A 13,016-nucleotide genomic window follows, 5' to 3' on the forward strand; every position below is an offset into this window, starting at 1 on the left:
ATTGGATGCTTTTGTGAAGGAAGTAAGGGAGATTGCGGGTGATAAGGGGGAGAAAATGCCCCTTGCCAAAACACAATAAAAGGAGAATTATCCTGATTCCTATGGGGGCTCAAGAGGTCACCACAGAGCAACTCTTTTTGCATGGCACTGGAGAAGGAGTAGACAGTCAACCTGTTCTAGTGGCTCTTTCTCCTGTCTGCACACGAAAGTAAAGAGTAAGACAAATTCCACTGCAAGCTTCAACCCTGGCATGCACCCTAGCACATGTTCAGAGTCTATTAACTGCATTAGAAATGGAAGGAGAAGTTTTTCTGGGTAACAAAATGATGGAGGCTTGCCAAATGTTAGGGTCAAGATGGGCTTCCCACCAGCACTGAACTCCTATGCCATGCCAGCCAGGGATGGGGAATCACTCCCATTGCAAGAAGCCATAGAGAAGAACAGGGAACATGCTGAAAACTGGGATGGGTGCGGATAGGATTTAGGGGATAAGTGAAGGAGGTTTCTGTTACACAAGAGAAGGAGAAAACCTAACGTGGCCCAACAATAAAGAGGAAGATAACTTGAGATCCCTAGGTAATCGGGGTATCATTAAGGAGCAACAAATCAACTCAGATCTTTTTCTCCTCTGCACTACACAGCAGAGGAGCTATATACTTATCACACTAAATTATAACCAGTCCATAAGGGAGCTGGAGCCTCCATGACTTGCAGTCAAACCTGCAGTCTTGGGGGCCCCACTGCCTGGAAAATCTAACCAGTCCTGCCGCGATAGGCAGGAACTTCCTTTTCCAAGGCTATCCATCCAGCACTCAGATCACAAGCAGAGAGCCCTGGGCTTTCCTAAATGCCAACTGCAGGCAGCCACTCTCTTGACTGATGGCAGTAGAACCCCTTCTTACCTCCCACAGTGCTCCTGTTCTAGCTCACTGCAGAGACTTTCCGCACCTTTTTCATCCCTCACTCCCAACCCTCGCTCCTAGACTCACCCCATCTCTCACCTTCTGCCCCCACACTGTCACCCTCCTGTATTAGTCAACAACTATTATCTTTCAGGGTTCAGCAGCGTGAGTCACTGCCCACGACTGATCTGGCTAAACCCAGGGGGTTCAGCTTATTTTCCCAGTGAGGATTTCCTGTTGCAACATCCAGGATTTTATAAATGTTAAGTGCAATGTAAACAGCTACCAAATCAACAACAGGAAACGTACAAACTTGGGACTAATGTGGTTTTCCTTTAAATGATCATGGAATTAAGAGAGGCACCAAACCACGGAGACCAGGTTCTAAGCCTCCTGGCTGCTGTTCTCCTTTCCAATTAAATGACATTCAGAATATCACATAATGGTATTACATGAACCTGCTGTAGCGCAGGGGGGCTATATGCTCACAAGGCCATCCACGCACCTCAAGGGGGATTAACAAAAACCAGGGTCAGCAAACTGATCCTCACTGACAGCTCCAGGGAGAAAGGGGAAACAATATACCCGAGTCCTCACAGAAGATCTCCTCACTACTTAATCCTGGCCATATACAGTATTATATATAGTGACCAGATAGCAAGTATGAAAAATAGGGACAGCGTGTCGGGGGATAATAGGCACCTATATAAGAAAAATTCCCAAATATCGGGACTGTCCCTATCAAATCAGGACATCTGGTCAGCCATTATATAATTTTCTAATTCTCTGAGCGCTAGAAGATGCAAGTCCTCCCCTTATAAAATATATACTTTTGTATCCACTTGCTGTGAAAGCAACAGGGATTTTTTTTTTTAAATACCAAAATTGGAGAGGCAAAGCGAGGGGCCAATAGACCCGTTCAGCCTGTGTGCATCCAATAGAAAACAGCCTCCAGACTCACAGAAGAGTCCAAGGCTTGGTATTGGAAAGGAGAGCCTGGAAAGAGAAAATGGTTGGGTAGTTTCGTCACAAGTAGGGAGGGAACTCAAACGCTCTCTGTGGGAGGGAAGACTTAACCCAGGGAGGAGAGGAAGAAAGAATCAGCCCGGGATGCTGAGGTGTACACGGTTCTCAATAAATCATGACCTGGCTCTCTCCTGACTGATTGGCAGCATTCTGGCATGACCAGTAGCATCAAGATGTGTGAATTATAATCACAGTAAAGCAGCTGATAAAGGAATGGCTTGGCTGAAGCTTATGGACAGAATATAAGCAACTCCACCCCAGAAAGGGGTGAATCTTATACAAGTGTCACTTAAGGAACGCCCCCCTCCCCGCCCCACACACACGGTAATAAGAACCAGGCAGCAACCATAAACCAGTAGAATCTGCTGCAAGTGTCATGACTATTATTCCCAACGCAATCTAAGGTCACTACCCCCAGCGGATCATGAACCAGTCCGGGGCAGGCTGCTATGGCCATTCAGCTCATCACTAGATGGGAAGGGGATCCCCCAATTATTTTCTTTTGTAACATGAGGTCGCTGGAAAAGGTTGAAATCCACAGCACTAGGTAAATACCACTCTCAACAGAAGACCTATACGCAACCATTGAACAGGCTCTGGCCTGTCTACCTGTTAAATTGGTTAGCATTCCTTTGAAAATGCACATTTCCTCTTATCCATGTGTCCTGCTCCACATCCAAACTTCTATAACCAGGATGGTTTAATTACTTTCAGTCCCGGTTAATCCATGCACACATTTTATCCAGATATCAGGGGATTCAAGAAAAGGTTTCACTGATCGCTCCACTCCAAAAGAACAACCGAGATAGCAAACCAATTTGCATTAACCAGGGCTGACAGCATCAGGGAAACCCAGATGGCCAATTCTAAAATCAAGCACTTCTATCTGAAGCCTAGATAGAGAGCAACAACATTTCAGACACACAGCCACACCCATGTGGCTAGCCACACATAGAATCATAGAATCTCAGGGTTGGAAGGGACCTCAGGAGGTCATCTAGTCCAACCCCATGCTCAAAGCAGAACCAATCCCCAGTTTTTGCTCCAGATCCCTAAATGGCCCCCTCAAGGACTGAACTCACAACCCTGGGTTTAGCAGGCCGATGCTCAAACCACTGAGCTATCCCTCCCCTGTTCCACTTCATTCCGAGGGCAACTGCTGCTAGCTAGGTAAAGGGATATGTAGCCATTCACTTTGCACCACACTACATTAATATTTAGCACAAAAATGAAACATGGCTTCTATTCCAGGAGATTAGTTTCAGGGAAGCCACTTAAACAGGCCTGCACAGGGCCAGTACTAAGAGGCTGGTAGATGAAATGATCTGTTTGGCTACCGGCATTGTGACAACGAAAACATAGCTTTTAATTTTCTTTATTATTTGCTCCCCTGCGTATGAATGCATTCTATAATGCCCAAAACCCTCTCTGAGGTATGGTCATCTTCTTCTATCTTCTACCCCGTCGCAAAGGGTTTAGCTGCCAGATGTGCTGTGGGTGGAAACAGATCAAACAGAACTGTTGGTTCCTTTCAGGGACTTTGGGTACTTGTGCCTTGTTTTCCCCTGAAACATGGGATCGAGGAGCCCTGTGTGGAGTCCTGACCAGAGTAAGCATCACAGGTCACAGGAGTAGGATTGGCTGGAAGTGGCACCTGTGATGAAGGACCTAGATGCAGGCTCTCCAAGCCAGCCAGGCACAAAGCCTGGGTGAGATATCTGCAGGGAGTAGGAAGCACCAGACTCTCTGAAGGTAAGGGCTGGAAGGGCCATATGAGCCCTGGGAAGGGAAGATGGACGGTTCTGTGAAAACCCTACTGGCAAGGGAGGGAACTGATAAACAGGTTGAGGTTTCTTGTGCTGGCTTCCTGGGTGGAGGGGAGAATGTACAATGGATCACCTATCATACGTATTGTGTATGGCGTGCGAGTGGCAACTGACACAGGAGAGGAACTGGAGGTGAGGTGGTGCATGCAGACTAGTGACAAGGACACAGATAGATGTTCATCTGTCATGTCATTTTGGCACACACAAAACAGGTTGCAAAAGTTGAAGGCCAGACTGCCGGGAGTGGGCGTCCACAAGGGAAGGCAGGTGGCATTCAGCACCAATAATGGGAATGAAATTCTGATGCAAAAGTTCAAAGCCAACTGCGGTCAGCACTGAACTTTGCAGTTGGCACATCCAGCTGGAGTAAAATCCAAGGATCATGCTGACCCTTGGGCAGCTGGAACTGCCTGGTATTCTATCCACCGCATGATGTAGCATCAGCAAGCCCTCAGAGACCTGGAGTGCAACCATACTAAAGAGGTAGAGCCAACACAGACACCATTTTCATTCATTTTGTCTTAATCACTAGAACAGGTGACTCTCTTACCAAAGTCCATGCGGTCCTTATGATTGCGCTGCAGAAGACCCAGTAGCAGCTGCCTCAGGTGGCTGGATGTCTCCCTAGGGATGCTAGGATTTTTAGACAGTTGAAAATAAAAGTTATACTTAGTGTCACCTTGAACAGCTCTTAAATATGAGTTAATGCAAACTAAAAGCCCCACCTCACACCTGCCGGGCTAGAAACAGAATCCACGCTCACTGCAGAGGAGCTGAAAGAGGAAACCACTTTATTTTTGTCCCAGTGGTGATCACACCCAAATCCCTGTTTTGCTAATGTTAAAGCTCTGGCTCCTCTAAGTTTAAAGACCTCTTCCATGAGCATCTGCAGAGCCTTGCTTTTGAGAATGATTTTATTGCGATCTGGTTGGGTTCTCAGTGGCGTCTATTTAATGTACAACATATAGCACAGAGTAAATAAAACAGATCACCAAGATGAAGCACTTGGTCCTGGAGATCAGCTTTACCAATTTACTACTGATTTCATTAAATGTTTATGTTAAAAGACACAAATAGTTTACACAAGACTAGCATCTGCCCTTAAAAAAATTTACCTGTTCAATAGTATTTACAGTAGGTGCCCCAAAATCTGGGCCTTTGCCACCTATAAGAAGTTAAAATTAATGCCATATTTCCCCACGGTAAGTAAAAAGAAAAGTGGGATAAAGGCAAATGCCTTGGGAGGAAAAAAGGTGTGTTATGTTCATTTTTTTAAGGGTAGTCACCACACACAGAAGCAAATCTATCAACCCCTGCTACCCCCTAGGTGGTGGGGGTTGAGCGTAGAGGCCTGGGGCCAAGTCCTTGATACACAGGCACACAGCGAGGAGCGTAGAATCACTGTATATATTAGGGAAGGGAAAAGGTAATTCAGCTTTTGCATAAGCGAAGAGAGCTTTGTTGATTTCCCTCGGCGACTAGGAAGGACTGCACTTGGGAATAATGTCTGAGACCTGCCCCCAGAGAGAGCAGAGCTCTTCAACTGAGATGTAGCCAGATCCAGGTTCTGTCAGCATTAGCTCAGTTTATCACGGCTGGGCACAGCACCATCCCTGCAGTCCAACAGCCTCCCCTGCTTCCCCTCCCCTCCTGGGGGTCAGGTAAGGTAATGCCCTGAGCCATCTGCACAGGAATTGTGACTGCACAGAGCTTACAGCCAACCGCTGTCGTGGAACACACAGCCTGCTCGGCTCAACCCCCGCGGAGCCGGCTCAACCCCCTCAGGACAGGCGGGCAACAAGCTTAACTTTGGGAGGGGGAGCAGATACCTATTTACCCCTGCCTGCCAATTCTGCTCTGTTTCCACCTTCCCCCGCCCCGGCAGAGATATGAATGAAAACAAAGCAAAAGGAGAGCGGCTGGGGCCAGAGGGGAGAGTGCTGGCGAGCATTAACACTGTCTTGCTCAGTCACGAGTGAAACAGAAGCCAGTAGGCAAGATCTATATTGGAAGGCTTTGAAACTAGTCAGTTATTTTTTCTGCGAAGCCCTGGGCCTCTCTCTCAGAGGAATTCAGACCCAGCAATTCCTAGAACAGTCTTTGCAAGCATCACACCAGTCTTGTTTGTGCAGGAGGAGGTGGTTTGCAATCTCTCCCAGGCACAAAACACTAACAAATGCCTGCCCAGAGCAGGGTATCTAGACCCCCAGAGAGGATGCATCTAAGGATGTGTTTATGTTGCAATCATGGGGTATGATTGCGTAAGGTGTAGGCATAGCTGATCTAATTTTAAGGTAGCCAGCACAAGTCCCGGACCAGCAAAGCTGCAGCAGAGAAAACTTCAGCACAGGCTAGCCCCATGAGTAGTTACCCTGGGTAGGCTTGCAAAGCCCACAGTAAAGCCCATGCTGCCGTGACTTCACTGCTCCTTGACCCAAAGTAGCTATATTAAGCTAGCTCAGGTACATCTACACGAGCCGCAATCACAGCCCAAAAACTGCAGTGTAGACCGACCCTAATATTAAACTGAGGCTACATGTGGTCACAGCCAAGAGGACATGGTGTTCAAGGTAGTTGTCAGAAAGTGGAACCCTAGAAACACACTATAGAAGTAGTCCAAGACCACAGTTTTGCAAGCTATCCTGACCAATATGCCAGTGCATATGGACTCCAGTCCCCGAGTACTGTGGTGGCAATTTATTTATCCATTGTACACAGGCGATGGGTAACCTAAATGGCTCAGCTAAGACACAGCTTCCTTTTTCTAGCAAGGTTCAGCTTTTATGAGTTTTACAGTCAAAAATCAGGCAGGTCAAGTGCAATGTGTAAGATCACATGGCAGGGGACGTGCACACTTTGAGCTGAAAGTATAACCACCAGCTGGAGGAGACATGCCCACGCTAGCTCTGATAGTTAGTGAGCTAAAAATAGACTGTAGCTGCAGTGAAATAAAGGGCTAGCTGCCCCGAGTACATACCGGTTCAAGATGCTACGCACGTGCCCCACTTGCCTTACTGCGGCTACGCTCCGTTCTCGGTGTGCTAGCTAGATCAGAGCCAGCGTGGGCATGTCTCCTCACCTTGGGAATCACTCCCCCCTCCCCCGGCTCCAAGTGTCGATATCCCCTCTGCCACCTTATACGCTGCCTCTTAGAAGTGACAAGCTTGGCCACCCTTCAGCATTGTTTTTCCAAGGCCTAGGACAAGCAATTTAACATGAACAATAAAAGCAATTCCTCCTCCACACCCCACCCAGAGTGTGTTAACTCACTGTGCAAATCCAGGCAATGAACATTCGTTACTTTGACCGGTACTAAATTACCATAAAATAATGAGGCCGTCTGGCTTGCTGCTCCCGGTGCGAGCTTCCCGCCCCAGAGTAGCATTTTACCCATCCAGTCATGTCAGCTCACGAGGAACAGAAATTTCTACTGAGCGTTTAATGAGCCTTCTCCCCCTCCCCCCCCAACCAAACTACATTTCTTCTCTGATGACTGTGCCAGTGGGTGGGGAAACAGGTGTGCCCCACTGATTAGCCCCGAGGAGAATGTAACGAGAGTCTGGCACTGCCCAGGCAGATGAGGGTGAGGGCTCTTGGACGGTTTTGGGTTTCACTAGCCAGGCTGAGAAGGCTGTTTTATCCAGGTTTAGTCAAGAAATGGCACAGAGTGTGGCACACATTATAAAGACACTCTCCAAAATCCAGGAGTTGGAAGAAAAACAGTAACACAAGGGAGGCTGTGGGTCTGCTTTTTTTAGCAGAGCCTTGCTAATGCAGATGCAGCACTGATAAATAAGGATGGCCAAGCTCTGTCTCTCACTTTATCATTGCCCAGTTTCATTTTTAATCATTGAATGCCTCCTCCCGAGCGCTCAGCAATTCACAATGCTGACAGGACAGAATGCTCCTACTGGTGGAAAAAGGCTTTTTCTGGAAATGATTATATTTCCCAGGCATTAAAAATGTACAGACTCATAAGGGAACATGAATTTATTTTTAGGGATGAGCGGAGAGGGCGCATCTGCTTCACTTTCTGCCACGGGCTCCTACCACCATAAGGCTGTTCTGACTCCCATGAGCCCTTGGGCTCCGAGCACAGGGAGGGGGCAGGACTCACAATGTTCAACGCTTTGATCAAAACCATCATTTTCGTCACAATGAAAGAAAAAGAAATTCACGCACGTTGTGCATCGTTATGGATTTATAAAGCTTTGATTTCTTGACTCCCCTCTACACTACCTTTTGTGGCTGCTTTATGCAGATAAATTAACTATATACCCCCTGACAAAATGAACTCACACCCTACAAAGTTATACACGCTATTAAGCTATGCACCCTCTACGCCAATTCTGCCTAGCAGCTCGGGGTAGGACGTCAGGTCCGACAAGACAGTTTATGTGCAGTCACTTTTCTTTCATCCCCCACCTCAGTTAAATGTCATGCTGGGTTTGAGCTTCCCAAGTTGGGATCCAATTTTTCCCAAGGTTCAGAGGATCTGGAGTGTGGGTTTAAGTCCATCTCTAGAGAGTCAGAGGGAGGTTTCTAAAGGAGACAGCGTGGCTCTCATTTAAGAGCATAGCATCAAAATAAAAGCTCCCACCCATTTAACAAAAAAGCACTCTGTGCGTCAGCTACTTCATTATTCCAGCAGTGAGTTCATACCACTCTGGGATGAAAACGCTGCTCTCCTGACACACACCCTGGGAATTGCAACAATTTCCACGTGCCAAGGGCATACACTCAGCTCTGTATTTCCCTCTGAAAGGGTTACTGGCTCAGGAAGTGGCTTTCCTGGCACATGGGAAACTGGGTATGTGACCTACATGCAGTGAATGAGTGCTACAGGATTGGTGCTGCTGGGAAGGCCTGCAGTATTGGATGCTACCTTAGGAAGAGCTTGCAAGGGGGAAAACCCGTGGCTGCTCTTGAACCCAGTAGGTAGTACCTGACACAGGAAGGCCAACTTGCACATGGGGAACAAGGCCTTTCGAAGTTGCTTGCAAAAAGCCTCTATTCAGCAGGGCAGCTTCCATACAAAGCATGTTCTAGGGTGCATGCAGCAGTGAAATGGGTGTATGTGGGAGGAGACAGAGCCAATTCGGGAAATCTAGCAGCAGCTTGACACTCTCTGGACCACATTGCTGCTGCTTAAAGAATGTAGAGGCAGGTGGCCAAATATTTAAGTCATATCCCCAACATGATGAGCTGATGGCACAACAGGACAGGTGTAAATACAGACAGAGTAAGCAAGTAGGAAAAAACAGTAATGCTGGAAGAATGCTTACTTGGGCATCAGCATCTTGTTTTTCTCATAGAAGAGACGAAGATCTTGAGGGCTGCTGGCCTATGGAGAAGAAAGAAAACGTGTCTAGAGCAGCTTGCAATACGCACGGAGAGGAATTATTATTATTTTAACCTATTTCACAATTGCTTTGAAGTGTACTGTGGTTGCTTTCCTACTGCTGAACTAGCAGTGAAAGCAGCTTCTATTTCAGGAGACCCTACAGACTGCAATACCCAGACTGCAGTGTGGACTGAAAATACAGTATTTCTGCCTCCTGTATTTTTGTCCTTGACCTGATTCTATTTTCCTCTCCTTTTCTGAAGGCTCAGCTTCATTTCCATGAGTTCTGCAGCTCAGTTCTAAGCTGTCCGAATAACCTCTCCCAGGAGGCTAAATAATTGCAGACATGAGGAGTTCCAAATGATGAATGGCAGCTCCTGCAGAGAACATGGATTAGTGCTTCGGGGTCTTCAAAAGGGGGCAGGGAGGTTGTTGATGTGAAAGGCATCAGTGGAGAACACCAGTTCTCTTGAGAAATGGAAAAATCAAGACTACCAGACCCTAGAGTCTTTTGCCAGCAATTCTCAAGCTACAGCTGTTAACACAGATGAGAGTGTGTTTCTGGTCATGATCATAAAGAAATCAAATTCTGGGAGAGACCAGAGTTAAAAAAAATAATGCTACCCACTATGTGAGGTTAGCATCCAGAGTTAAAAATAAAGTCTCCAGGACATAAGCAAAGTCCTATACAGCCTCCTCATGCTGTTTCTCTTTTGTTTGTTTTTTATGAACTAAATAATACAGGACCTGTAAATTTCCCCAAGAGTGTTCTTAGAGTGCAGAAGCTTTCAGCCTAGACCAATGGTCTCTAATACAATGCCGTGTGGGCTGGCTGACATGCAAACCACGACATGGAGGCAAGTGGGAACGGGGAAGAGAGAAGGGAAAGAGTCACGCTCTGGCCCGATCACTGCTGCAGGATGTACTGTTTGCAAAAACTGGGAGGCATTGGGAGGTCACAGGCAGTTTGTCCTGACCCTGGGGATCAGCAGAGAACCAGGCAGATTTACCAAAAGACCTCGAGTCCTTCCTCCCATCCAGTTCCATTTCAGAATTGGAAGCATTTCAGGTCAGCTAACCTGCTTAAGGAGCCAGTGGGGGCCATGCAGACAAACTGGGCCATGGACAGGTGTGAGCTGTCACAGCTGCAGCACGCTTAGAGGCTGGACAAGCAGTCACATGGTTGTTTTGCCACTGGTGTTTAGCCAGCACTTCAGAGCATGCTGCCCATTTCCAACAGCACCTGCAGGCCTGAAGGTGAAAACTCAGCTAATGACAGCTACTGGAACAAATCGGAAGCCAACCGAAGGCAATGGGAGATCAGTTAACTTCTGTATGTTTTGGATCAGGCCCTTCGTGAGCTGCAAAACTTCGGCTGATCAGAGTTTGTGACAAAGCTATTGTTTCTAAGCTCGCAGATGTGCTCATTTATGCACGCACACACCCCCCCCCCACCCATTCCTAAAGGGAAGCGGGGCTTCTCTTTCAGTGGAACAAGAAAGCTGCCCTAGATTTCCTTTCTGCGGCAACCGATCCCTTGTTATCGCATGGAAAGAGCTGGGACAAAACTGGGGCACAGCGATATGCTCCGGTTTCCAGTTTCACAAAAATGTTAAGCGTCCCCCTGTGCAGCAGAGGTGGCTGCTTCACCGAAGACAATCCATGGGACGGCGTTTCAAAAGCCTGCCAGTCTAACCCGATTTACTTCAGTACAGATCTGCCTTATTTTTTTAACCCTTCTCCCACATGGATCCTGCTCTGCGATTCGCATCTCATTGTTCATCCAATTTCAAACAAGCCTGGACACACATGGCACAGAAGAGCTTGGCAGCAAGGCTATGGGCACACGCACACACAGAACCCTACAAGTCGGAATACAGTTCCATGATGATCAGGTTAAGTGTTTATTCACGTCTGCAAGAGATAGAAGGATTGTCTGTCGTCTTTATTCACTCCCTGGTTCAACAGCTCAATTGTTTTAGACATACAATGAATCTCTGATCTATTTCAAACATTTTGTCAGAAGCTTTCTAGAAGTAACAGCTGCAGTATATCAAAGGAGCACGTCTTTAAAGTGAAAGTTAATTGGGAGCATGTTTTCTGAGCACAAATAAAACCCTTTAACAAAACTCTCCCTTTTAAAATTTAATAAAAAGGCAATTTAGGGACTACGGAAAGTTTGTACGCATAGGTTTGGAGAAGGGAGTCTTGCATTTATTTTCTGAACAGGTTTTACTGCAACTTTTCCCCACACTGGCTTAGCGATTAGCTTCTCACCTGTTCTGGAGGCAACACATCTAGCAGTGGTAGGGTGGTTTAATCCCTGTCCAATTAAACTTTGGTCTCTTAGCTGGAGCTGCCCAAGAGGGTCCTATACTGCAGCATTGGTAACTACGATGTAATCATGTGTCTGCTGGGAAATGGACCGACACTACCAAACCCAGTTCACATTGGCCACCAAACCCCCTCATATGACACTTCTGATCACTAATGGCCCAGACAGGCCTGCACCTTAGTGTGACCGCGTTACTAATCAGCTATGCCATCCGGCCCCATGTCTAGGAATAAGCTAAGACTAGACCTACAATAACCATCTTGCTACACAGGCAGTGCTGATAAAGGCTGCACCCTGTTGGGAGCGCTCAGATGTCAACGATCTATTGACTGCACTAACTATTCCATGCTTTTTGGGGGTAATATACTGCCTCCCCCAGAACAGAAATTCACAGGTACAGCTGGGCAAATAATGGCCGTTTCCATTTGCTAGCAATTCTGAAAAATTGAATACAAGTTTTGTTTCAGGTCAAATCAAAAACAAAAAGTTGCAATGAACTCACAAGTTAAAATAATAAGAATCTGAACCTTTCATTTCAACCAACCCATTTTGTTTGCTTTGACAAAAACCAGGGATGACTAGCTTCACAAAACACTGCGGGAGGGAAGTAGGCAGATCACCTTCAACCCAGTGGTTAGGGTACTCTTCTGGGATGAGACACACCCCGGTTCAATTCCCATCTCTGCCTAATGTGGAGAAGAGATCTGAACTTGGGTCTCCTACACTTCAGCAGGTCTCTCTCAATCTCTCCTTTTCTACTGTGTATAAATAATTAATCACCGGAGCAGGTACTTGAACCTGGATCTCCCAAACCCTAGGTGAGCATGCTAAGCACCAGCCTATAGTGTCATTCTCACTCTCTTCCCCTCGCTGACTAGCTTGTTGTCACCTAGCCACTATCTGCTTCTGGTGTGTGTTTAAATCAGCACAGTTTCCCCAAATCCTGCAAAAACCAGCAGCAATTCTAGAAACGGAATTTCTCATCCCTAACAATACAGGACTGGCTCCGGTTAACTCAGTTTGGGGCAAAAAAACCGGCCTGCTTTCCAAACAAAAGTCTTGTTTAAGTTCCAGGTATAGAAACCTTCCTTCATCAGTTGCACTGGAGGCTCATTTCATCGTGTAAATTCCTTATGGTTGTTATAAATGGCACATAACCCTAGTACTTATCTAGGCAGAATGAACTGGGAAAGAATAGTGCAGCAGGCTCAGTGCATCAGGCTTGGAAATTAACTGTTCGTCTAGCAGCTAACTGCGATGAGAACACACACAGACAGCTTAACTCCTTCAGAGCTGGCAGACCAGCACTTTTAAGTGTTTGAACTATTGCCACTCATTTCTCTCTCTCTCTCTCACTCTCATAGGCATAGAAAGTTGCAACACAAGCCTTAAACCCCACCCCACCAAACTGCACCCTGATTTTTAGAGGCGCCCTGCACCAGGAACTCCCAGGAACATCAGTGGTACTTGCGCCTCTGAAAAATTAAATCAAGACTGTACAACCTGACCAAGTCTTACAAATAAATCAAGACCATAAGGAATCAAGTTAATTTTTAACTCTTGTGCCTTGTTCGAGCTCTGTC

At 46.7% G+C, this 13,016-nt stretch overlaps 1 protein-coding gene across 5 annotated transcripts in view; it reads right to left on the reverse strand.

Annotated features, from left to right (window-relative positions):
• The window catches only part of ULK1 (unc-51 like autophagy activating kinase 1), a 104,501-nt gene that overhangs the window by 41,905 nt on the left and 49,580 nt on the right, over positions 1-13,016 (reverse strand). For all 5 annotated transcript variants that reach the window (XM_043497717.1, XM_043497716.1, XM_038373084.2 and 2 more), the window contains 2 exons: positions 9,040-9,098; positions 4,305-4,387 (listed from right to left, as the gene is read on the reverse strand). In XM_043497717.1, the coding sequence (XP_043353652.1) occupies positions 4,305-4,387; positions 9,040-9,098 (142 nt within the window). The remainder of the gene's footprint in view (positions 1-4,304; positions 4,388-9,039; positions 9,099-13,016) is intronic.

This window comes from Dermochelys coriacea, chromosome 15 (assembly GCF_009764565.3).
Source record: "Dermochelys coriacea isolate rDerCor1 chromosome 15, rDerCor1.pri.v4, whole genome shotgun sequence".
Lineage (NCBI taxonomy): Eukaryota > Metazoa > Chordata > Testudines > Dermochelyidae > Dermochelys > Dermochelys coriacea.